The 27,772-nt window shown below is 37.9% G+C and overlaps 1 protein-coding gene across 1 annotated transcript in view; it reads right to left on the bottom strand.

Moving 5' to 3' along the window:
• The window catches only part of Arms (Ankyrin repeat-rich membrane spanning), a 680,132-nt gene that overhangs the window by 579,793 nt on the left and 72,567 nt on the right, over positions 1 to 27,772 (bottom strand). The window contains exon 5 of the mRNA XM_090381558.1: positions 6,177 to 6,374. Within this exon, the coding sequence (XP_090237684.1) occupies positions 6,177 to 6,374 (198 nt within the window). The remainder of the gene's footprint in view (positions 1 to 6,176; positions 6,375 to 27,772) is intronic.

Raw genomic sequence — 27,772 nt, 5'->3', positions numbered from 1 at the left:
TTTCCAGTCAAATTAAGTGGTCCAGTGTCGAACAGTTTCTTCGGAAGCCACACTGAAAGCGGGAGAGGTCATTCGACTGTAAGTACCATAAGAGACGATTCTCTCCAAATTGACCATTCTCTCCAAATGTTTTGCACAGGCAGCTAGTCAGAGCAATAGGACGATAGTTTTTGGAGATTTAGGATTCTTTCCTTGTTTTGCAAAAGCAAGAATAGTTTCTTTCCACCAGGTATCTGGAAATTACTCTTCAAGAAAGATTCTGTTGAACTGGAAGAGCAGAAGGTCCATGGATTTTGCTGAAAGGTGCGTGCAGTGTACGATTGTTCTCAACCAATTAGTGTCTTCATTATTGTTCAACAAACATTGCCACTTGTTAAAGTACTTTGGAAAGTTTATGTTCTGTTTGATGCACTTGTTCAGTGTATAAGCAGTGTGTTTTTGTTAATTATACGTAATTACAGTAATTTAATTGTGGTTATTTTTGATTTTATTAATTAAATAAATTGAAATTAAATAACCATGACTCCTAAAGTGCAAGTTAAGAATAACATTTCTATTAAAGTGAAGCAAGAGATGATAAAAAACATGAAAGAGCAAAAATTAGTGCATTAGTATGAGAGTATGGTTTCCTCGATCGACCATTTCTACAATACTCAAACAAAAGGATATTCTAAAGAGTGTTAAAGTTAGTGATGATTTCACGTCAGTAAATAACAGAAGAGACTTTATTGTGGAAATGGAATGGCTTTTGTTGATATGGATTAGAGAAAGATGAAGGGTGACACAGTGCCTAGACAATTTATCTGCAAACAGGCTAAACAGATCTGTGACAATCTGAAACTTAAAACTCAATCAACTAGTGGCAGTGCTGTACACTTTGAAGACTTTAAGGCTAGCAGAGGCTGGTTTGAGTGCTTCAAAAAAAAAAAAAAAAAAAAGGCGAATATCAAGTGTTGAAAGGCATGGAGAGGCAGCCAGTGCTGATAAAAAAAAAAAAAAAAAAAAAAAAAGCAGCTGAGGCCTTTAAAATTGGATTCCAAGGGTTTGTTGGTCAGGAGGGTTATCTTCCATAGTAGGTTTTTAACATTGATGAAACCGACCTCTTCTGGAAGTGAATGGCCAGGAGAGCATACATCACTAAGGATGAGGCTAGCTTAACTAGGCTAGCTTAACAGGCTAATGAGGCTCACTCTCCTGTTGGATGCCAATGCCTCTGGAGATTTCAAGCTGAAGCCTTGTGTATCACTCTAACACGCCCAGAGTATTTAAACAACAAAAGCATACTGGGAGTGTTTTGGTGCAGTAAGATATGTCTTCAACGAATGGGTGCTTGAAGTTTTCTGTCTTTCAGTGAAGAATTATCTTGAGAAAAATAAGCTTCCTGTGAAGGCACTGCTCCTGCTGGATAATGCCCCAGACCTTGACCTTAACCCCAATTGAGGCACAATTTGACTTTGTTCAAGTCAATTTTTTGCCACCCAACACCACTCCTCTTCTGCAACAAATGGACCAGCAAGTGATAGCAAACTTCAAGAAAATCAACACCAAGAAAATGTTCTCAAGTTGCTTTGCAGCAACTTCTGTTGAAAATGCTATCACCCTCAACGATTTTTGGAGGTTGAAGTTCAACATCCTGAACTGTGTGAGGCTGTTCTTAGCATTAGCATTAATGCTAAGAACTAATGGCTGATGCTGCATCAGCAAAAAAAAAAAAAAAAAAACCCCTCCCATTTTATCCCTCCATTCATTCCAAATGCCGGTCCAGCTCAGCATTTAAGCGCCTGGTGGAAACATCTTGGAATGATGTTTCCACCAGGTGCTTAAATTCAGCCCGGAAAAACATATGGCCTTTAATTATCCATAAGGTTGACGGATTTGAAGATGATGGTGCTTTGACAAATGATATTGTCGCTCTTGGTAAACCAATGGGTCTGGAGGTTGACGAAGAGAATGTGGAGGACTTTATTGACGCTCATGGGTGTGAGCTAACAACAGAAGTGCAACAAGAGTTGGAGTAAATTATGGAGAGTGACACTGGAGAGGAAGAAGACGACACCCAAACAGCGTCAACTGAAGAGCTGAAGGCTGCCATTTCTTGTTGGAAGCATTTCAGAGAAGTGGTAAAAAAAATGCCCCAACATTGAAAGCACTGAACTCAATGTGCAAAATGGAAGACAAATAATTTCTTACTTCAGGAAACTACAAAAAAGTTGTTAAAAACGGTATACTTTGGGAAGTTTCTTTGCCAGTAGCAGCAGCAAAAGACAGTACCACCACCATTAACACCATTGATTTCATCAGCTCTGCACTTCAAGTCTAAGGTAAATGCTAATTTGTTTGTTTTTTTATTTTAAGATGTTTTATGACTATTAATTAAATAATCTTTATAAAACATTCATTTTTAATGTAAAAATGAAATATAACATGTAAGAAATACCTATTTTATGTGCTGTTGGAGTCACCTGTCAAGAGTTCAGAACGAATTACAGGAAATCAATGTATTATTGGTTTCAACTTACAATATTTTCAATATGCAATGGGTTTTGCAGAACGAATTACCATCGGACGTTGGGGGCCCACTATACCTATATTTCCTGTGAGTGATTAAACTGGATGCTTCAATGAATAATGGAAATTATAAGACTTCTCTATTCCATACAACATATGGTACATTATATGTATATAATCATGTCTCTAAGGAAGTTAACATGGATGAGAGAACTCTTAAAAAAAGGAACTGTGGAAGTCAGTTGTTATGGAAATGTTGGTAAGGTAGTATATATTTTTGATGTTTATATTAGATTCAGCAAATGCACAAAATTGGAATCAGTAAATGCAAGAAAAAAAAAAAATACTGTGGATCAAAGATATATTTTTCTAAAAAATAAAAATTAAATTCTGAATAGAAAAAAAATGAAATTCGATCTACACATATACATATTTTGCTGTACTGAACTGGCCAGTGGAACAAAGGTAACAATTTGTATATAATTTTTAAAGATAAGCTGAAAAAAATGAAGACTCATACTGACAAATAACAATAAAAAGTAAAGGTGCACCATTATATTGCTTAGAAGTGTTTATCATATTGACTAAATGTTTGTTATCAAAACTGTAATTGTAAACACTACCGTTTGCAAATAAACAGCTATTTACAAAAATCTTAAAACTGTAATCAATTTTTTTATGGACTCAGCAAATAATAACTATAATAACTAAAAAATCACTGTTGGAATTTACAAAATTCAGATTGAACCTGTGTAGGCATGGGAAACAAGTTTTCAACTCAATATAACAGAGAAGGCTTAAATGTGAGTCAAAATCTGACTGGACAGTGTATGACAAACATACACTGTCCAGTCAAAGCATTATGACCACTCACCTAATAGTGGGAATTTCATTTAATTATTTTTTTTTTATTTGTGTTCTTGTATTCAGTGGTCACCGACAAAACCACTATTTGTATCATTGTGGCAATTGAAGAACTTTGCAAAAGCCAATTGGTGTGCCAAATGTGTCAGGTATTGTAAGTTGTGTATGTTGTTCACCTGGCCATTTAGTTACTAGGGGGCATGATCACCAGGGAAAGAACCTCAGCATTTGTCCATGGGAAAGGGGAGTCAGCTAGGACAGCAGAGGAGAGCATAGGAAGTCATTGAAGCCTTGCAAAGTCAAAGGCAGAGAAGGCTAAAAGAATATTCAATGGACCGCCTCATTCCAGTCACAACAGGAATGGAGCAAGCCCAAATAAATCAGAAGTTGGGAGTATCCAAGGTAGAAAGGGAGATATGGAACTTTTAGTAGGCTATGGGGCCTTGAAAAGAGCATGGGGAGGGAAAACAGAGTTGAGCAAATGTGTGAAGTGTGTCGCCAAAAGGTAATGACACCGTCACTTGGATTAAAAGGTCTTCAGCAAAATGTAAGCAAGAAACGTAAGTAAATAAGTTCATCTGGAGGAGTTTTGAACCAACTGTAGTTTCTCTTTAGAAGTATCACTAGAGAGGTAAGGTGGATTGAAAGATATGCCAACAACAGGGTAGTGAGAAGAGGCCTTTAAAAGATTATCCCACTATGCGACGACTGCACCATCTGCAAAATTAGGTACCTGGGGAGACCAGGTTTGCAAAGCTAAGTTCAGGGTCCCAACCTGAGAAAAAAGCCTTTTTCTAAACTTCAGACTTTTCTGAAGGATGTGCTACTAGCATAAGATTCAACCTAATCATGAAGAGCAGGGTCGTCAATTGGTAACAGAGGTTTCTGAGCAATTAGGACGTATCTTTAGATCTTGAGGAGGAACCAAGTAGTTAAGTTGGGTCTTTAATGACAAAAAGTTGCACTTGAGAGTTGTTGAGCAATCACGTCCTCCTAAATAGAACTGTGGTGAAACTGGAAAAGACTTTGAAGGTATCTGGTGTACTGACTAGAGTATGAATAGGTTGGAGATGAGGTAAGCTGAGATCTGTAAGGGGTCAATTTCTGAGTTCAGGTAGACAGTACAGAAATGGAGAAAGTGGTGTCAATCTTCTTAGCCACAGAGACAGGACACATTTGGAGCAAGGTCAAGACTAGAGTTTTTTCTTTTATGAATCCATGTCCTGTTAATAGATAAGTTGTTTCTGAGGGTGGAACCATTTTAACCTTGTAAGGTATATGTATCTTACCTCGGGAAGAAACTGTTTCATGATTTGTCCTTTGAGACTATTTGGCTTTGAAATGTGAGAATACTTGTCCTGCAGTACCAAATACTCACTCCATATACAATAACAGAAATAAATGCTGCTTTGTAGATGAGATGAAGAGCATGCTTGTGGCCCCAGTCATGGCAGATGATATAGCAGAGCAATGAAACCTATTATTTTTGTCCTGAGGTATGTTATATCCTTCTCTTGCCACCCACCACTACACAGGTAGCCATGGTGCACTATAAGGCCTCTGAATGCTTCAGAAATACATGTGCCATAGATCTGTGACAGTTTGTGGTAGAGGATCCAAATGCCATATCTACTGATCCATGTAATCCCAGAGATATTCTAGGAATTCATATCTGGTGAATTCAGCAGCCAAAGTAGCACCTGGAAGTCACTTTCATGTTTAGCAAACCATTCTCAAACAAGACCAGAAACATGGCAGGGTGCATTATCCTGCTGGAATACACCAATGCCATCTCCACAAAGAGTCAGCATGAAGGGGGTGTATCTGATTAGCCACAATTGATAGGTAGTTTTTAGTTGGTTTTTAGTTAGGGGGGGGATATGAGAGTTCCAAGAGATTCCCAGGAAAACATCCCACATCAAAACATTACCACCACCTGCCTGTTTCTGTTGGATCAGGCCATCCGATTGATTCCTCTCTGCATTTTTTTACTGTACCCTCCATCTATCATCTACATGGCATAGCAGGAAACACTATTCACAAAAAAAAAAAAAAAAAAAAATTTCCAGTCATCAATGGTCCAAACCAACCCCTAGCTTGTATACAGCACGTGCCTTGTTTATACAATAAAGAGTTCTTCTTCTTCAAAGACGTTTAGATACAAACTTGAAACATCATTGATGATGAGTAGCCGTAAGAAAGAGCACCTACTCCTGTGGGGAGGTAGGGCCATTGGATCATGGTCTTGGAAACACTGTTGATCATCCCCCTAGTTAAAGTCCATGGTCAGTCCTTCCACCATTTTCCATCTATCAGCTCACACAGGATGGGACGATCTAATTCACTACAACCATCGATGAGGTGTTGACACCTCATCGATGGTTGTAGTGAATGTGGATAAATGTGATAATGGATGGATAATAGATAGAGCAACAACTGCTGCTCTATCCATTATCCATCCACTCTTGGAATACCTTAACAGACGCCAGATTTGTAGTCTACAGTTTCTGTAATACTGCCAACCTTAAACTAGTACTACCTGACAATCATCTCTTTTTCGAAAAACATTGGGTTGTGTTGCTTGCCCATGTTGATCGTGTACAGACCACATGCCATAAACCTGCAGTATCACATTAACCAGTTCTCACCATGACACATACCACTAGGCAGAAGGAACAACTGATTGCTAAAGCGGAGGCATAATGTTTTGACTAGATAGTGTATACAAATAAAAGGTAACCCTCAATGTACTAAATTTTAAACACATGTTTTTTCAGTATAGGACTGTGCACATAAATACTTACTTTATCTCCAGAATTAACTTTAGCACCACAGCTTAGAAGATTATGTACTATGTCTTTATGACCTCTTCCAGCTGCCCAGACTAAGCATGATGCATGATTTTTATCATATACATTTGCCGTAGCTCCTCTTTCTAACAATAAATTAGCTGTCTGTGTATGGCCTTTGTAGCATGCCCACATCAAAGCTGTCCAACTTCCCTACACAAATAAACAAAACAGGATAAAAATTAATAATGCAAATTACTTAGCAGATCATAGGCTTCTGGGCTTTATACTGTAAAGAAAATCACCATGAATTGATACCTTTGGCGGGGGGATAGAACATTGTTTGAGGAGTGGTACTACAAGTTTTCAAACCTTACACATAATACCTTTGCTAATATAAAAGCTACTGCTCCCAGCATTCCTTGATTGTATTTCTGATTTGTAATTGTTGATCTATGTTTTTATTCATTATAGTTTTAACACAACCATAGTGAATTAAACATACGAGTGAGACTAAATACAAAAAAAATAAGTGCCAGGATGTAGAATTTTGATCTCGTGCTCATGGATAATACGTTTTTGGAAATTTTTACCATCTTTTTGATTAATTAACATATTAAATTCTGTTTTGAATAATATAGTCACATTCATTACCTTAATTTTAAATTAAGCTAGTGATTTGTAAGTTACAACTCACTATTTGTACTGCTATTGTATCGGTGTTTTGGCACGAATATCATAGCACATAATAACAAGTAATGCAGTGGAATAGTAGCATTTTAATTGTGACAAAAAGCATCTCGAAGGTTCTAATCACTTGTTGGGCATATATCTTTTTGAGTATAGCTGAGGAATTTTACTTTTTAGTAAGGATACAACTAATTTAACACTGTGATCGTAACAGTATAGAGTAACATACATCCTGAATTTCATAGCATAAGGCATAATGTAAATACGTATCACTGCATTTAGGAATGCTATTAGCTTAGTGTAGTATTGTCAATTAATCAATTAGATTTATTAATTTTCATTGTTAACCAATTAAATTGAATTTAAACTGAAACAATGCCCAAGACTGGAGCAACAAAGCAACAGACAAAAAAGTAGCAGGAGTGCTGTGGTTTGGGGGAGAACTGAAGAGGATGATTCTCCAATGTATCACAGCCTAAAAAAATGTGCAACTTGTGAAGTGTTTGCAGACTTTCTGGAACAGGACATGACATGATCCATCCAAGGGGAGGTTGTCCTTGTGTATGCTAGGTGCAGAGTGTGTGAAGAAATTAGGTGACAATTTAGAGTTCTGACAGGCATTTATGAGAGATTGCAGAGTAGGGTAGATGCCCTAAAGAATTAAAATGGGAGCCCATCAAGCTCTAAGCTGCCCAACTTCTCACAAGCTCACACTTTTGCATCAGACAACACAGCAGCAATCTCCAAGACAGAATGTAAAAGTCCAATAGGAGGTCATTATTGTCAGTGACGTTATTGTCAGGGATATAGGAAATTTGGATATAAGAAAGATAGGTAGAAGAGAACCAGGGTATGTTTGCCAGAGGCAAAAGTAGATAATGCTGTAGAGCAGATATCACCTTTTAAGGGCACAAAGGATGATACTGTTGTACAGGCCAGCACTAATGATATTAAGAGTAGCAGATTTTTTTTTTCTTTTGTGAAAACCCCAAACAAGACAGGTATTAGAATCTACAGCACTTAGTACCATGCATAGGTTGAAGGTTGAGAAGATGAAAGAAGATTTGTTGATATTAGACTTGAACTTCTGTAGACCGTAATTTTCAGGAAATACATATGAAGGAAGGTTGTTCCAGAAAATGGTAGTTGAAGAACAAATGAGGAAGATGAAAAGTTGGTTCTGTGAGTTTGAAGTTGGAGTGTAAATGGATGTTGGCTGGTGGTGGCACATGTTTGTTTGTTTGTTATTTGGTTTTTAGGAGCATTAGCAACTAAGGCCATATTGCTCCGGGTAGGGCGGATTTGCAATTATACACTATCTGATCTGGAAGCCTCCTAGAGAGTTACCAATAGATTCAGTCTGGTGTAGTAACTAGCAGCCAGCCTGCGAACACCATTTTAGAGCTGTGCATGATGGAAGAGATGGAAAAGGGTTGACTGGAACTCAGCCCTAGTAACTAAACATGGGTTCTGCCAATTCAAGCCTCCAATGAGCAAAGTGGTGGTATTAAACTGGTTGATGAGAGTCATCTACCACCTAATATTGCCTGGTAACACAGAGTGGCAGCATTCGTCAGTGTGTTGTAGGCATACACCTCGACCCCTGCTTACATTGGTTCACACCTGGGTGGTCACCAACACTGTGCCTGCAAATGGGGGTTTATACCCAGGATTACTAACAGTCCCACCATCGTGAAGGTGCAAGAAGAGGATTTGGTTGTCACAGACCGTCCAGACTTGCTGAAATTTGGTCAATTTAACTTGAGTACCGCCTGAATATCAGTTCCATCAGCATTTTAGACTCCCAGGTAGCAAGCACAGCTTGTCTGGCATATCTGAGAGAATATCTGTGACAGCCTCAAGGACCAAGGAGATCTGAGGACTTACTTAACAAGTACAAGAAAATGTTGGGAAAAAGTTGCGAGTTAGGATTGAATTTGAAAGTGTCTGCAATTCCAGCGAGACACGATAGGAGGGAGTAAAGGTTGAGAGCCTTATCAATCAATTCAGGTGTGTCAGAAAACTGCTAGCTTGAGGGATACACAGACTAAAAGCTTAACTAGAGCCACAAGCAGAGGTGAAAATGATTCTTGCACTGCTACTATTAGTATATACAGCAACCTGGAGAGCAAGATGTCTGGGACTTCAAGCCCTGCTATGAGCCACGATGGAACAAATAAATACATGGGCTATGTTAGGGTAACTAAGAATAAGAACATGTACACTAATGCTAGGAGCACTGTAAATAAATTTAATGAATTTGAAGTGCTGATTAAGGCATCAAATGCATACAATTCTAAAATAGTGGAAACATGGTGTCACTCAGACACAACTGATGCTGAATTTGAATGTTAGGAGTACAATGTATAGAGGAAGGATAGACAAGATAGTACAGAGAAGGGCAACAAGATTGGTGAGAAGAACAAAGGGGTGCACTTATGAAGGAAGGCTCAAGTTCTGCAAGTTGCAATATCTGGAGACTAGGCACCTGCTAGGTGATCTGATCGAGGTTGTGTTGGTTTGTTATTTGGTTTTTAGGAGCATTAGCAGGGATATGCGGTGATCATTCCCTGACCTTTCCGCATCCTCCATATTTGGTGGTCATGGGCTCGAACCCTGTGCTATGCACTGCTGCTCCTGCCCACCTGGCTACTGAGGCGCCTCTGATCGAGGTGCATAAGGCCTTGAATGGTTTGATCGGGCTCAATGCTGATGGGATATTTCCGCTTGCTCAGATTAAGAACCTGAGGGGGCATAGATTCAAATTGAGGAAAGACAGTTGTAGAATAGATGTGCGGAAGTTTTCCTTTAGCCAGCGGGTGGTTGATTGCTGGAACAGACTTCCATCTGTTGTTGTGGAAGTTGATAGCTTAAGTAAATTTAAGGCTGAAATAGACAAACATTTGGAGTGACCGGATGGGTGAAATGGGAAGGTTTTTTTTTTTGTTGATGCTGTATAAACTTGCTTTCTTGCAAAATATGCTTCGACTAATGCTAATGCCAAGGATAAAGGGAAAGCCTTTTGCTTCCATAAGGGTGACTACATTGGTCTTGGACAGTTTTTAAATTCTGTGCAGTAGAACCAATTCTAAATGGGAATTATCTAGGGAAGCAATTAAAAGAAGCTACTAGGCATTTCATACTAACAAAGAAATACTGTTCAAGGCTGAAACCTAAATGGATATCAGATCAACTACTGAGACATGTGGTAGAGAAAAAAAGTACATAAGATGCACATAAAGTATCAGGTGATACAGAAACCTATGGTAGATATAAATTAGTCTGTAATCGAGTCACAAAGTAAGTTAGGCAAGCTATTGCAAAGAAAAACAGCAAAGGCTTCAATGATATTAAGGGAGGCAGCAAAGGAGGTAAGCAAACCCTTAGCCATAATTATCAGAGCATCCTTGGATTCAGGGAGGGTCCCTATGGGACGGAGATGTGCAAATGTATCCCCAATTCCTAAAGGGGGATCACAACAGGTAATTATAGACCTGTTAGCTTAAAGTCTGTTCCAGGAAAAATAATGGAATCACTGGTTAAAGAAGTAATGTAGGACCATCTGGACAGGAATGCAATTATACTGCAGTCACAGCATGTTATAGGGTGGTCTTGTCTAACCAATCTGATATTTTACTATGATGCAGTGACCAAGAAACTGAATGCAAAAAATAATTTGACATCATATAATTGGATTTCAGGAAAGCTTTTGATTCTTTTGCACATAAAACACTGCTGTACAAACTGGAGCAATGTGGCATTAAGGTGGCAAGTTGCTGCTATGGATAAAGGGATGAATAAGTGTAAGAAGACAGTAGTTATCAGTGGGCACTGCTCTACATGGACTAATGATATTAGTGGATATCTCCAGGGTTCAGTGCTGGGCCCACTGTTGTTTTCAATATTTAACAATGATACTGATGAAGGTTGGCAGTGTGGTTACCAACAGTCATCAGGGTGAGCTACTGCAACAAGATGTAGAAATATTCGGGTGATGGGGTGGGAAATGGCAGTTGAAGTTCAAAATTGACAAATGCAGGGTACTGCATATAAGTAGCAGTAACCCCAGAGTAATTTATCAACTGTGTGATACTACACTCAGAATAGTGGAGAATGAAAAAGGCCTAGGAGTAATTGTGCAGTCAGACATGAAATTCTCTGAACAGTGCAAGGCTGCCAGGACAACTCACAGGGTTTTGTCAATGATATACAGAAACTTTGCTAGCAGGGATAAGGATGTGATTTTCTCTTTGTATAAGGCAATGCATAAGGCTGCAGCTTGAGTACTGTATAAAGGTCTGGAGGCCTCAATTTAGGAAGAATAGAGATTTGGTGTAATGGGTGCAGAGAAGGTTGCAGAAGTTTGCCTTCAGCCATCTGGTGGTTGATTGTCGGAATAGGCTACCATTTTTTTTTGTGGAAGTGGATGGGTTGAATAAATTCAAGGAAGAACTAGACAAATCTTTAAGGGCACAGGGGGGTGAATGTTAATGGTGATTTTCCATTTGCTGAGACTACACACTAGGGGACATAAATTCAAATTGAGGTAGGACAGTTGCAGGATAGATGAGCAGAAGTTTGCCTTCAGCCATCTGGTGGTTGATTGTCGGAATAGGCTACCATTTTTTTTGTGGATGTGGATGGGTTGAATAAATTCAAGGAAGAACTAGACAAATCTTTAAGGGCACGGGGGGGGGTGAACTGTGTAGGCTTTTTTTTTTTTTTTTTTTTTTTGCTGTGCTATAAGCTTGCTTTCTTACATCATTACATTTTTTGCCATTACTACTATTGTATTGCCTTCCAAAAAGTAACCATACACAGTTTCTTCCACCCTTCCCTGGCCATTTTGACACACTCCACCCTCCAATGCAGGCTTTCTATCAGTGAATGCAGAAGACAGTAACCAGTTGAGCTACAAATGTGAGGCAATCCTGTTGAAACAAACATTGTTTTGTAGCATAATTTGGAACTGCAATATTACAGAGAAGCCTATAATTGTCCAAAAGTAGGTGTCAGCTTTCATGGTTTCCTACACAATCACTAAGGATCCTAGGCCATACCATGATAAACAGCTCCGCACATAATTTCTCCACCTCTAAATTTCACTATTTACACAATGCACACTGACAGCAGATGTTTTCCCGGCACCCTCACACAGCTGCCCATCCAATCAGAATAACATGGTGTCAGATTTATCACTGCACAGAACCCATTTTCTCTGCCCTCTAGACCAATTACAGCATTCGTGCACCATGTAAGGTGAAACCGGTGATGTTTAGCTTATGCACCACCATTCTCCCAGAAAACCAAGGTTCATACAAACCTCGACCCCTGTTGACCCCTCGTCCTTAAACTCTCGATTGATGTTTTTGCAGAGATGCCCTTCAAAATTGTACTACCTTCCAAATACCCTCTGGTCACATGGAGTGAGCTCCTGTGTTCTTCCTGTATATTGCTGGATGGTGGCAGTATGGTACACTTCCATTTCATGACAAAATCATCAACAGTTGACTTTGGATGGTGTAGGCAGACAGCAATTGCATGCAACTGACAATCCAGCATTGTAAAATCCGACAATAATACTCCTCTTGAAATCAATCAGCTTGGATCTATGTGATATGATGAGAGTAACACTTGTGTGGATCATATACCTTCCTTATATACTGGTCTAAGCCACCTGTTTATCCAAAAAGGTCCAACAGACTATGCATGAAAACAGGAGTGTCCAGATACTTTTTGGAAGATACTGTAGGTCATTAGTGACTAATCTTCTTATAACCAGTACTAGAGTTAGTTATTTATGGGAGTTCGTTCTTGACACATAAACTGCTCTGGTCATAACGTGCTTAGACAACAAATTCATATGGGGGCTTAAAATGATCTTTATATCACGGCTGATCAAATTATGGCTGATCAAATGTATGTTCATGGGCCAAATATGCACGTTGTTCAGGCCAAAGAGCCTGAAATACAATTTCTCCAGTTCCAAATAGGAGTCATACCCAGTCTCCTCCTGTACCAACTAACAAATCCACTATACTGTACTAAAATCCTTACAACCTCTGAAGTAAAGACCAAGATGGCGATAAATAATTTAGCAATAAATGATTAATGTAATTTCCCTTCTGGATTCCTATATTCTGTATTTCTTACTCCCATCTCAATATAAGGTATTTACAGTTTGGGAAAATACTAGTTAGATTATTTACTGCGATCACCCCCCTCCCTCTCTCTCTCTCTCTCTCTCTCCCTCTCTCTCTCTCTCTCTCTCTCTCTCTCTCTCTCCCCCCCACCCACTAAAGATAAAACAATGTCAATCTTAATGAGATGAGACATCAAACTAGCCAATAAAATAATCTATTAAAATTAATCAAGAATGGACATATAGGGAATATTTATCCTTTTTAATGAGAGTTGGGATAAAACTTGAAAATTAAGGCAATTATATAACTTTCTTGACTATTTCCCCATAAGTAGCTATTTTTTTATTTTATTGATTTGAAATTATTGTTTTTCTATAACTTTTGATTTAAATTTAGTAGTATAGTATTATTTTGTGATTTTCTGATTAATCTGGTGTGTTTATTCTTTACTCAGCCTTGTAATTGCATAGAAAATCACAGTTGACTTGTGCAGTCATTGTAGCGATAGTAGTGCTCTAATTCTGCCGGCAATGTAGCAGTACTCAAATTATGTTGCCATTGTTTTCGTATCGATATAGCAAATACTAGAAGTTTCTACGTAACTTGTAGCATGTAATCAGTATCAGCAGAGGATTATAAACTATAATTATAGCTCTACTTACGTGTTTTTAATAATTTGTCACACAGACCGTAATGTATGACAGTAATATTCACAGAGCTTTTAGAATGGGTGATTTGGAGTAGATATAATGACGAATGTTTCTTGAAATGGCCGCCGAGATCACTGGACTTAAATCCGTGTGATTTCTTTTTGTGGGGCTACATAAAGGATCGTGTTTATGTACCATCTTTGCTACATGACGTCCAGGAACTAAAACAGAGAATTGAAGAAGCTACCACCACGGTCACACACGATATGCTGTACAAGGTATGTCAAGAGTTCAATTACTGTGTGGACATTTGCCATGTTACATGTGGTTTCCACATTGAATCGTTGTGATGTCATGTAAAAAAAAACTTTGACATTTTCTATTTCACAAGATATGTATATGACACTGGTATCTGTCCTAGTCTTTGTGCAATAAATCACTGAAAGTGTTTCCACCATTTATAAACACCCTGTACAGGTGACCCCCGCTTAACGCTGATCATTCGTTCCGGAAAAACATAGCGCTAAGTGAATACACGCTAAGCGAGCGCCGCTTTCCCATAAGGTAACATATGTATTTGTGAGCTGCGGTCGGTGCCATAGGATATTTCCTAATCAATAATAAACGGTAATGAAAAGATGCACAAATGTCGGTCAAAATATTTAATATTCAAATATTTGCACATATAAAATATTCTGCATTACATACGTATAATTATGTGGTAACTACTTGCGTATCAAAAGTAAACTTAAAATTCCAATTAAAATAATGAATTTAATTGATTTAATTTAATGGATGAATTTAATCATGAAAAATGTGTGGATTTTGAGTTGAACTTTGGCCCTCTTACAAATAAACTAAAAGGGGTATTAATTTTAAATGGCCCGCAGCGTTACCACCCAACAATAACGTCAACTGATCCTTCGCCGCTTTGAAACTTGGCATGTTTTTTCTTCTTTCAATATGAAACTTCTTTTAGGCATTCGTTTCCACAAAAGTCCTGCTTCATCTATGTTAAAAACTTGTTGAGAAGTACAACACATAATACCCCTCTTCAATAATTTTAACAAGTTCTTTTTTGAAAGTTTCGGCTCCTTGATCTGCACTCCCTGGATTCTAAATCTATTCTACCAGCCCTTACCAGTTTTAAATGGTTCCACATTTTTTTTTTTTTTAGGAGAGTTTTCTTCAGATCATCATATTGGCTAATCTCTCTCTCTCTCTCTTTTTTTTTTTTTTTTTTTGTTAATATTTAACTTAACTGAATTCTGCATTGGACATTATCTTCAATAAAATTAAAGTCTTTCCATTTCAATCCTAATAGCCGGCCTAGTCCTAATTGCTTGCAGTGGAACAGCTACCTTTCCCGCTGCAAAAATTAATTCTTTATTTTTTTATAATTGTTCTTACAGTTAAACTTGCAAGTCCTAAATTATGGCACACATCCGCTTGTCGTTGACCGGAATCGATTCGCTTCAAAAAGTCTAATTTTCAGACGTTGTTGATTTTTCATTCTTTTTTCATTCTTCGAAAATGTAACTGCATTGGTTGCATTAATTATGATACAATGTTCAAGTAAACTGTCCATTTCGCACGTTGTCTAATACGGTACTGAGTGATGACTAGACTTCGGATAAATGCATATAACGCAAATATTACAAGCAATATACTTCGTCATTTTTTAAAATGTTGATCTAGGAACTACGTAACAAGTCACTGTACTGAAATTAAATTAGCGTGCGAGAAAATTTCACTGAGCATGGGAAAATTTCTCAAGTCGGCGTGGGAAACGTTTTAATGCTGTTTTGCTATTCATTTTCAAGCTATCGACTCCATCAAATGAAACGATTTCGTTAAATATGTCAAAAATGTAATCTGTAAAAGAGCGTTATAGTGATCTGTGACAGCGTTATAGTCAGACACGGGTTATAATATAATAACAGCGTTATAGCGAATCAGCGTATAGCGAACCGCATTATAACGGGGGCCTGCTATATATTTGATATGTCTAAAAAAAGCAAGAATGCTATAATATATCCAAATATACCTTCTGCAATTCAGCCTATTCCAACAGTGATTATTTGACAGTACCAGTGCCCCTCCCAAAACTTGGGATGACAGGTGGGGAAGATAATAGTGATCAAGTTGAAGTTGAGAATTCGCCAGAAGCCTCCGCTTCACAAGATGTCAACTATCAGCCAGTAACTTTTCAGGTAGTGAGGTGCATTTAATCAAATAAGATGAGTTGGATGATTTGGTTCGAGACTTAATTTTCCGAAAGAACGAGCTGAACTGTTAGGTTACAGCAGAGGAATATACTTGCAGCAGGAACAAAGATTTCAGTGTTTTGAAAAAGACATGAAAAGTTTTCAAAACATTTTGCTATGGAGGACAGTATGTGCTTTTGCAAAGACATTATTGGACTTCTGAAAGAACTAGGTGTCGTGCATAAGTCAGATGAATGGCATCTATTCATATATGCTTCAAAATTAAGTTTAAAAGCAGTTTTGCTCCATAATGGCAACAAATTTCCATCAGTTCCAGTGTTTCATTCAGTTTCTGTGTTTCATGACTTAAAGAAAGTCATACTTGAGAAGTGTGACTTAAAGAAAGTCGTGAAAGCATGTCTAAGGTTCTACATGCTATAAAATACCAGGATTATGGTTGGAATGTATGCAGTATCTAAAGGTTTGCTTGTTGGTTTGCAGGTTTCATAAAATGTTGTTTTTTGTGTTTGTGGGACAGCCATGCAACAGAAGAACATTATGCTGTGCAACACTGGGACAAGTGGAATAAGTTCATACCAGGAAAATGTAATGTAAAATATATTCCTTTAGTGCAATCAAAAAAAATTTGATTACACTAAAGTAGTTTTGAAAAATTTCATGAAGGGACTAGATAAAGAAGGTAACAGATTTGCATACTTGAGAAGTGTGTTTCCTAATTTAACATATATAAGCCAAACTTAAGGAAGGAATTGTTGTAGGACTGCAAATTAGCAAACTCCTGAAAGCCGATGTGTTTGAAACCCGATTAAAGGAGGTTGAATTGGCAGCTCGGCAATCATTTAAGGGCAGTAGTACATGATTTTTAGGGTAACAGGTAAGAAGAAAACTATGAAATGTTGGTGTTTAATTTACTCGAATGCTACAAAAACAGGTGCTGTCGAATATCACTGAAAATTCATTTTCTTCATTTCCATCTCAAATTTTTCCTGAAAAATCTGGGAGATGTGAGTGATAAACAAGAGGAGCGGTTTCATCAAGATATTTCCATTAAAAGCAGAACCAAGATCACTGGAATCGTGTAATGATGAGGGATTACTGCCAGTTCCTTGTGAGGGAGAGTAAGCAGGAAAACAAGAGAAAATCCCTTAGTAGCAAACATTTTTAAGGACAATTACAGGTAAGATGATTATATAATATTGAAAATAACAATTTCACTATGATTTATGATAATGTTTCCGAAGTTAAATGAATTATAGAGAATGTATAATATTTTTTTACACATGAAACATACATACTGGCAGTTCTCGCTTTACGAGTTCCCGGATTTACAAGTTTTTTTTTTTTTTAAGCATCAAGTATCAACAAAATCGAAAATATGAACATTAATTGCAAAAAATGAATGTTAAACATTCATAAATACCGCATTTCAACCCACGCGCGTAGTATACAATACAGTGTACCCCGCTTTACAATATTAATCCGTTACCATCGGATCGTAACGTATAAAACTAATAGATTAACAGTAGCCACTGGCAGAGGTGAAAGTGCTTCTTGTACTGCTTCTATTGGAATGCGCAGAAGCCTGAAAAACAAGATGCAGGCTATTTCAGAGACTGCTGGGAGTAATTGCGGTACAAGTAAACACGTGGGTTGTGTTAGGGTAGCTAAGAATAGAAACAGGTGCATGTATACTTGCATGTATTTATTAAACTCCAATGCTAGGAGTTTAATAAATAAATTTGATGAATTTGAGGTATTGCTCAAAACATCAAAGGCAGATATTGTTGCGGTATCAGAGACGCGGTGTCACACAGATATAAGGAATGCAGAAATGGAATTTGGGGAGTACAATGTGGATAGACAGGATAGGAAGGGAGGAGAGGTTATGCTATTAGTTAAGAAACACATAAAATCCAAGGAAGTGAAACCAGTTGACATCGATGGACAATGCAGTGTCGAGTCAGTTTGGTGTGACATAAGCATTGGGAGATCAAAATTGAGAGTAGTAGTGTGCTATAGGCCTAATGACTCTGATGAGTATAATAAGAAACTGTACAGGGGAAATAGAGTGAGCCAGTACATCAGAGAGTCTTACAATGGGGGTTTTTAATTTCCCAGATATTGACTGGAATTTGTGGGCTGGTCACTCACACATTAGCAAGGCTTTTGTGGATTTATTGGATGATTGTTTTCTACATCAGCATGTTCGGGAAGAAACCACAGGGAGTAATACTCTTGATTTGATTATCAGTAGTGATTCTTCATGCATTAAGAATCTGCAGATAAACGAACCACTAGGTGGCAGTGATCACAGTGTGCTGAAGTTGGATTTACTCAAAGAGGTAACTACCATTAAGGGTAAAGGGAAGGGTTATTGCTTTTGTAAAGGCAACTACGATGGTCTGAGATAATACTTAAATTATATACAGTGGGACCAAATGATGATGTTACCAACAGCAAATTGAAAATGGGAAGCATTCAAAGAACTTATCTTGGAAGCTACGAGGCTTTACATACCAACTAAGAAATATTGTTCAAGATTTAGGCCTAAATGGATGTCAGATGAACTAATGAGACATATGGCAGAGAAGAAAAATGCATGGGATACATACAAATTAACATGTGACACAGAAGCCTATGATAGATACAAGTTGATCTGTAACCAAGTTACAAAGGAGGTTAGGCAGGCGAAGGCATATTACGAGAAATCTTTGGCAAGGGATGCAAAGAAAAACAGCAAAGAGTTCTTTATTTATGTAAATTCTAGAAGGAAGGGGATGAATCAGATTGGTCCACTTGATATCAATGGGTGAACTGTAGATAATCCTGCTCAGGTAGCTAACAAACTAAATGAATATTTTGCATCAACATTCACATATAAGGAGTTATTCAGCGAGGGGAATGCCAGATTCAACTCTGGGCAGTAAGCTAGAGAATCTTGTAATAACTGAGAGTAACGTGGAGGAGAAATTGTTGAAGATAAACACAAGAAAGGCATCTGGGGTGGATGGGATCTATCCAGTTATATTAAAGGAGGCAGCAAAGGAAGTAAGCAAACCCTTAGCCATAATTATGAGAGCTTCCTTGGCCTGAGGGGAGGTACCCACAGACTGGAGATGTGAAAATGTGACCCCAGTTCACAAAGGAGGATCAAAGGTTGACACAAGTAATTATAGACCTGTGAGTTTAATTTCTGTTCCAGGAAAATTAATGGAGGCACTGGTTAAAGAAGCACTGCAGGATCCTAGACAAGACTTCAGTTATAGCTCGGATGCAGCATGGTTTTGTTAAGGGGAAGTCTTGCCTGACCAATTTGATTGGATACTATGATGCAGTCACAAAAGAACTGGATGCAGGAAATAACTTTGATATTATATCCTTGGATCTTAGAAAGGCTTTTGATACTGTTGCACATGGAAGACTGCTGCACAAATTGGAGCGGTGTGGCATTGGAGGCAAATTGCTGCTATGGATAAAGGGGTGGTTGAGGGGGAGAAGACAGAGAGTGGTAATCAATGGACACTGCTCATCGTGGACTAATGTTATTAGTGGAGTCCCTCAGGGTTCAGTGTTGGGTCCATTATTGTTTTCTGTATTGATAAATGATATTGACGATGGTATTTCAAGCTTAATGTCCAAGTTTGCACACGATACAAAGGTTGGCTGGGTTGTCAAGGACACTACTGACACTATGCTGCTGCAACAGGATCTGGAAAGGTTGAGCAGATGGGCTGAGAGGTGGCAAATGAAGTTTAACATTGACAAATGTAAAGAACTACATATGGGAAACAGCAACCCCAGAGCAACGTATCAATTCTGTGGTACTACACTGACAGTGCTAGAGAATGAAAGGGACCTGGGGGAGGTTGTGCAGGCAGATATGAAGTTCTCTGAGCAGTGCAGACGGGCTGCAAGAGTAGCTCATGGTAACTAGTAACTAGGAATAGGAGCATGTATGCTTGCATGTATACCAATGCTAGAAGTATAGTAAATAAAATTGATGAATTTGAAGTGTTGGTCAAGACATCAAAGGCGGATATTGTTGGGATAGCAGCGACGTGGTGTCACACACAGATATATGGAATGCAGAACTGGAATTTGGGGAGTACAATGTGTACAGAAAGGATAGACAGGATAGAAAGGGAGGAGGTGTTATGCTGTTAATTAAGAAAAACATAAAATCAAAAGAAGTGCACCCAGTTGATACAGATGAACAGTCCACTGTTCAGTCAGTTTGGTGTGACTCGAATGAGTACAATGAACAATTATACAGAGAAATAGAGTGGGCCAGTAAATCAGAATGTCTTATAATGGGGGATTTTAACTTCCCAGATATTGACTGGAACTTGTGGGTTGGTCACTCACATACTAGTCAGACTTTTGTGGATTTATTGGATGATTGTTTTCTGCAGCAGCATGTTCGAGAGGCAACCAGAGAGAGTAATACTCTTGATCTGGTTATCAGCAGTGATCACTCGTGTATTAAGAATTTGCAGATAAAGGAACCACTTTATCTGCAATTAATAACTTTGAAAGACTGGACGGAGTACTATGAAGGACTTTTAAAAGAAGACCGGGAAGAGTTCAAGAAGATGGAGGATTTTGGTGTAGAAGACTTGGGCTAAAAAGTTTCTGTTAGGGAAGTGGAACTCCTGCTCAAGGAAGGAAGGAATGGCAAATCACCTGGACCTGGAGGAGTTTACATGGAACTTCTGAAATATGGAGGAAGAGGAGTGGCTGTTCTGATACAAAAACTGTTAAATAGTATACTGAGAGGAGAAGAAATACCGAAAGAAATGCTAACAGGATATATTACATCAATTTATAAGAAGGGTGATCGGAAAAGCTATTCAAATTACAGAGGAATATGTGTCCTGAACCCGCTGTTAAAGATCCTTGGAAAATGGATCAGGAACCATTTAGAAGCCCGAATCGAGGTATCAGAAGAACAAAGTGGTTTTTCAGCTGAGAGGTCACGTATATATCATATCACAACAGTACGACAGATTCTTGAAAAATGCCAATCAAAAGGAAAAAAAAAAAAACTTTATGATTTTCATTGACCTTGAAAAGGCATATGACAGTGTTCCAAGAAAACTCTTATGGGAAGCACTGAAAGAGGCAAATATTGATAGACAACTGATTAACATTATTAAGGCAATTTACAGGAATAATAGATGCAGAATTAAAGTGGGATCAGCTTTGTCACCTGAATTCCACACTTCAAAAGGCTTATTACAAGGTTGTTGCATATCGCCAACACTTTTCAAAATTTACATTGACATCTGCCTAAGATCCTGGTCAAAAAAATGTAATAAAATGGGATTGCCGATTAATAAGAACACCTATATTCACAATTTACTTTTTGCAGATGATCAGGTGGTGATAGCACAAGACTTAGAAGATGCAAAGTATGCATGTAGTCAATTGTTTGAGGAATATAAACAATGGGGTCTAAAAATCAATTTTAGCAAGACGGAAATGTTGTCTTCAGGGCCAGGACACGTTCTAAATATTGCAGGGAAACTTATATTTCAAACGATTGTACAAAGTCTTCTATTGTATGGAGCGGAAACCTGGACAATGAATAGGCGAGCGGAAAACAAATTGCTCTCCACAGATGTGGATTTTTGGAGATGCTCAGCAGGAACTTCTAGAAGAGACAGAAAACGGAATGAAGACATAAGGGAAAAAAATGGAAGTGAGAAAGACTATTATTGACACCATCAAAGAAAAGCGCCTAAAATGATATGGACATGTAAAACGGATCAAGAAAACAGATATCCAAAGGCTATCCTGGAATGGATAGCTCCTGGAAGAAGGAGAAGAGGAACACCTAGGAGGACATGGATGGATGGAGTACGGGAGTGCATGACAGCCCGAGGCTTAACCGACCAAGACACCTTGAACCGCACTTTATGGCGGAAAAAAATTCCTAACAAGAAATAACTTGTAGGCTGAGGAAACCCATTGTAAATGGAAAAACTCCTCTTGAAGAAGGAACCACTAGGTGGCAGTGATCACAGTGTACTGATGTGGGATTTACTTAAAGATATAATTACCATCAGGGGTAAAGGAAAGGATTTTTGCTTCCGTAAAGGTGAGTAGAGTGGTCTCAGAAAGTTTTTAAATTCTGTACAGTGGGATAAACTGACAATGTTACCAACAGTAAATTCTAAGTGGGAAGCATTCAAGGAATTAATCGTGGAAGCTACTAAAAGTTTCATACCTATTAAGAAATATTGTTCAAGGTTTAGGCCTAAATGGTTATCAAATGAACTAATGAGACTCGTAACAGAGAAGAAAAATGCATGGGATGCATATAAATTATCAAGCGACTCAGAAGCCTATGGCAGATATAAGCTAGTCTGTAATCAGGTCATAAAGGAGGTTAGGCAGGCGAAGGCAGATTACGAGAAATCCCTGGCAAAAGATGCTAAGAAAAACAGCAAGGATTTCTTTTCTTATATAAACTCTAAAAGTAAGGGGATGAATCTGATTGGTCCACTTGATATCGATGGATCAACTGTTGATGATCCTGCCCAGATAGCAAACAAACTGAATGAGTATTTTGCATCTACATTCACACACGAGGAGTTATTAAGGTTTGGAAATGGCAGAAGGTTATCAAATTGTAGCAGGATACTTAATGATTTTGTAATAACTGAGAGCAAATTGAAGGAGAAATTGTTGAAGTTAAACATAAAAAAAGCACCTGGGGTGGATGGGATCTATCCAGTTATATTAAAGGAGGCAGTTGTTGTTGTTATTTGCTTAGTTTGCAAAGCAATTAAGCAAACCCTTGGCCATAATTATGAGAGCATCCTTAGACTCAGGGAAGGTTCCCACGGACTGGAGATGTGCAAATGTATCCCCAATTCACAAAGGGGGATCGAAGAGTGACACGAGTAATTACAGACCAGTTAGTTTAACTTCTGCTCTGGGTAAAATAATGGAGTCACTGGTTAAAGATGCATTGCAGGATCATCTAGACAAGACTGCAGCAATAATTCAGACACAGCATTGGTTTGTTAAGGGAAAGTCTTGTCTGACAAATTTGATAGGATATTATGATGTGGTTACAAAGGAACTGGATGCAAAAAATAATTTTGATATCATCTATTTGGATTTCAGGACAGCTTTTGACACTGTTGCGCATGTAAGACTATTGTACAAATTGGAGCAGAATGGTATTAAGGGTAAGTTGCTACAATGGATAAAAGGATGGTTAAGTGGGAGTAGACAGAGGGTGGTAATCAATGGGTGCTGGTCTTTGTGGACTAATCTTATTAGTGGAGTCCCACAGGGTTCGGTGTTGGGTACACTGTTGTTTTGTATATTTATCAATGATATTGATGAAGGTATATCAGGCTTAATGTCGAAGTTTGCAGATGATACAAAGGTTGGCAGGGTTGTTAATGACAGTAATGGCAGTGTGCTACTGCAACAGGATGTTGTTGTTTGTTGTTTGGTTTTTAGGAGCATTAGCAACTAAGGCCATATTGCTCCGGGATATACGGTGGTCATTCCATGACCTTTCCGCATTCTCCATATTTGGTGGTGACGGGCTCGAACCCCGGTCTAATCAAGAAGCGTGTGCTACGCACTGCTGCTCCTTCCCACCTGGCTACGGAGGCGCCTACACTGCAACAGGATCTAGATAATTTGGGCAGATGGGCTAAGAAGTGGCAACTGAAGTTTAACCTTGACAAATCCAAAGTACTGCATATGGGTAGAAGTAACCCCTAAAGAAACGTACCAACTGTGTGGTACTACACTTAAAGTGGTAGAAAATGAAAAAGACCTGGAAGTAATTGTGCAGGGAGATATGAAGTTTTCTGAGCAATGCAGACAGGCTGCCAGGGCAGGTCATGGCGTTTTGTCAATGATATATAGGAATTTTGCTAGCAGGGAAAAGGAGGTGATTATCCCTCTGTATAAGGCAATGGTCAGGCCACGCCTTGAGTACTGCGTACAAGTCTGGAGGCCTTAGGAAGGATGTAGGTTTACTTGAGCGTGTACAGAGAAGGGTAACAAGATTGGTGAGGGTAATGAAGGGATCCTCTTACCAAGAGAGGCTTAAGTTCTGAAAACTGCAGTGGCTGGAGACTAGGCACCTGCACGGTGATCTGATTGAGGTATATAAGGCCTTGAATGGGTTGAGCACACTGAATTCTGATGGGATCCTTCCACTTGTTCAGATTACAAACCTAAGGGGGCATAAATTCAAATTAAGAAAAGACAGGTGTAGAATAGATGTGCGGAAATTTGCCTTTAGCCAGCGGGTGGTTAATTGCTGGAACAAGCTTCCATCTGTCATTGTGGAAGTTGATAGGTTGAATAAATTTAAGGAGGAACTGGACAGGCATTTGGAGGGAATGGTGTGATTTTTTTTTTTTTTTTTTTTTGGCTGATGATGCATAAGCTCATACACATGCTTTCTTGCATCACATGCCACTACTACTACTACTACTATTGTCAATGATATATAGGAATTTTTCTAGCAGGGATAAGGAGGTGATTATTCCCTTGTATAAGGCAATGGTCAGGCCCCACCTAGAGTACTGTATACAGGTCTGGAGGCCTCATTTCAAGAAGGATGTAGAGCTGCCGGAAGGAGTACAGAGAAGGGCAACAAGATTAGTGAATGGAACAAAGGGGTGCTCTTACAAAGAAAGCCTTAAGTTTTGCAAATTACAGTGTCTGAAAACTAGGCACCAGCGAGGTGATCTGATAGAGGTGTATAAAGCCTTGAATGGTTTGAGCATGCTCAATGCTGATGGGATTCTTCCTCTTGCTCAGAATAATCACCTGAGAGGGCATAAATTCAAATTGAGGAAAGACAGATGTAGGGTAGACGTGCGAAAATTTGCCTTTAGCCAGCGGGTGGTTGGTAGGTTGGTGGAACAGACTTCCATTCCTTGTCGTGGAAGTTGATAGCCTAAATAAGTTTAAGGCTCAGCTGGACAGGTATTTCGAACGAACAGAGGGGTGAAGTGGAAGTGGGTTTTTTTTTTTTTGGCTGATGCTGCATAAGCTTGTTTTCTTGCATCAAATGCCTCTACTAATGCTAATGGCGAAAATATCATGATGTGAACCCAATAACACTGTTTTTTGGCAATTCATTCCACGACCTCAGATGTTAAAATTTTTACTATATGACTCACTAAAAGGTTGTTTTTATAGTGTAAATTGTATTAGTTACCAATTCAAATCGTTAAACGCACTACACTTTCATCGTTATCATAGGTTATAAGAACCAATTTTGAATGGCTTTGTGATATTTTTCTAAAGCACATTTCTGGAAGTCCCGACCATAAAAAAATAAAAACAATTTGAACTTACCGGTTTATTGGGCTTTTCTGTTACTGCAAGCAATTATAAACGGGTAGTAACCTCGATGTTATTGCATTTGTGAAAATACTGATAGCTGGAATTGTATGTTTTTTTACATTATTATGGTGAAATGTGTTTGCCCTTTACTGAAATCTTCAATCGTATAAAAATATAAATAAATTTTCAGAATCTTCTCTTCATTCCTTTTTTAAAGCTTTGCAAACTCGTTACTCCGTGCAAATCGTGTTAGTTGCAATTTGTGCATTTCGTTAAAAAATGCTTATGCATGCTATTGAAATTTATAAAGAAAAGAGAAGATTATCTTGGAAACGAATGCCTCTTGAAGCATTTTTGAAAAAGACGACTCCTTGTGCAACAAACCAACAAGTTGTTGTTGTTGTTTGGTTTTTAGGAGCATTAGCAACTAAGACCATATTGCTCCGGAGATATGCAGTGGTCATTCCCTGACCCTTCTGCCTTCTCCGTATTTGGTGGCTCACGGGCTCGAACCCTGGTCTAATCAAGAAGCATGTACTGCGCACTGCTGCTCCTGCCCACCTGGCTACGGAGGTGCCAAACCAACAAGTGTCGACCCAATAATGAGTGATCAACGAATGTGCATTTAGTTGATGATGATGATGAAGAATGAACATTCTTGAACATTTGTAAGTCATAAATAATTTCTCTATTATTATAATTTGCTTGATTTTACAGACTACATTTTCATTTCTTTGGATAAATCAATCATTGTTTAAACATAAACTAATTAGCTAACTAATTTCATTGTTGATAACGTAACCCCTATTTTTAACATTTATGTCTATGGGAAATAAATCCCCGCTTTACGAGCGCACGCGCTAGGAACGAATTAACTCGTAAAGATGAGAATTACTTGTATATATCCATTTATTTTAACATTAAACGTTTTAACTACATCTTTTGATGTAGATGTGATAGACTTTTTATGGTGATTTTCGGAATCAGCACATTTATTTTCTTCAGAATCACATATTTTCCTTGAGGAGGTAAGACAAAAAATATTTTTTGTTGGCTAGTGTTATAAAACACTCACTAATGTCAACTTTTATGAAAATTTCTCACTGATTTTTCTCTCCCTTCTGATCAATTAGATTACCTAGTTTGCAATACTAAAATATCCTATTTAATGTGTATTTGTCCTATTACCAGGCCAAATACACATCCTAAGAAAGGTATCGTAGTAATGTTGTTTTCAAAACACATTTATGTGAGTAACACAAACTTCTATTTTTATCAACTGTGCAATGTGGTGTTTTCTATTTGTCCCAGTATTTTAAATTCATAATGTGTTATAACAGATGAATTTCCTTGAAACTCTGTTAGAAAATGCAAAATACACTAAAAAAGAATGTGTGCATGTGTGTATATATATAATTGTATGTTTTCCCAAAGGTCAGAAATTAGTTTTTAATGTACCATAGGGCTAGAAAAATCATCTTGTTGGGAGGTTGTGTGTGTGTGTGTGTGTGTGTGTGTGTGTGTGTGTGTGTGTGTGTGTGTGTGTGTGTGTGTGTGTGTGTAGTTATCCCACTGGGCATACTGTTTACTGTTATACTGTAGAAAGGCTATACCAGTCCTTGTCTAAAGAATAACATTATAAGTTAGTATTAATATTACATTGTTTAGGGAATTAATCACGTAACATCCTATTTCTTATTCCTTCCTATATTTGCCTTTAATCTTTATCTTATCAAAAATTACAATTATATTAATATTTTCAAAATTATCCATTAATATCAAACAAATATTCTATTAAAAAGTTGCCATTCAACAAACAAATACATTAAATTAGAGTAGTGAAAACTTAGATTTAGGTAAATTAATTATTCTAACTGCCAGACTAAAGCAGGCTTGCAAATTGGCCAGGCAGTGCCCCTTCTCTTCTCCTACCGACAAGCAACCATAATGTGTTTTTCGGATTTTTTTTGGAAGATTTCAAGTAGTGTATTTTATTAAATTATACTACAGTACTTTATCTGATGCATATCCATTGGTCTTTGGATTCCAATCCCAGTTTGCTGTGTATTTGTATATTTGTCCTATAACAAGACTTTAGCTTTTTTAGTGTATTTTTATTTAGTGTATTTTGCATTTCCTAACAGAGTTTCATCAGTTAGAAGCCACATTATAAATATAAAAAACTGGTGCCAAATAGAAAACACCACATTGTGCAGTTGATAAAAATAGAAGTTTGTGTTACTCACATAAATGTTTTTTGAAAACAACATTACTACGGTACTTTTCTAGGATGTGTATTTGGCCTTATAATAGGACAAATACACATCAGATAAATACACATTATTTATCCAATGGGCATTAGATCAGAAAAATAATATATTATATTATATAGGACAAATAAACATTATTTTGGCTAGCTAAAAGCGAAAACATATAAGTAAAAGTAGTAAAACTGGTTATTGAGACTACAGAAATGGGCATGCCTGAGACATTCATTTTGTATGGTTATCTGCCCATTCAAAGCCCCTGATGAAGTAGTGGAAGGATGAATTTATTTTTCCATTTCC

Source organism: Mastigoproctus giganteus, chromosome 9, assembly GCF_048544385.1.
Source record: "Mastigoproctus giganteus isolate SK-2022 chromosome 9, ASM4854438v1, whole genome shotgun sequence".
In the NCBI taxonomy this organism is placed as follows: Eukaryota; Metazoa; Arthropoda; class Arachnida; order Uropygi; family Thelyphonidae; genus Mastigoproctus; species Mastigoproctus giganteus.
This window is presented reverse-complemented; position numbering and strand designations above follow the sequence as displayed.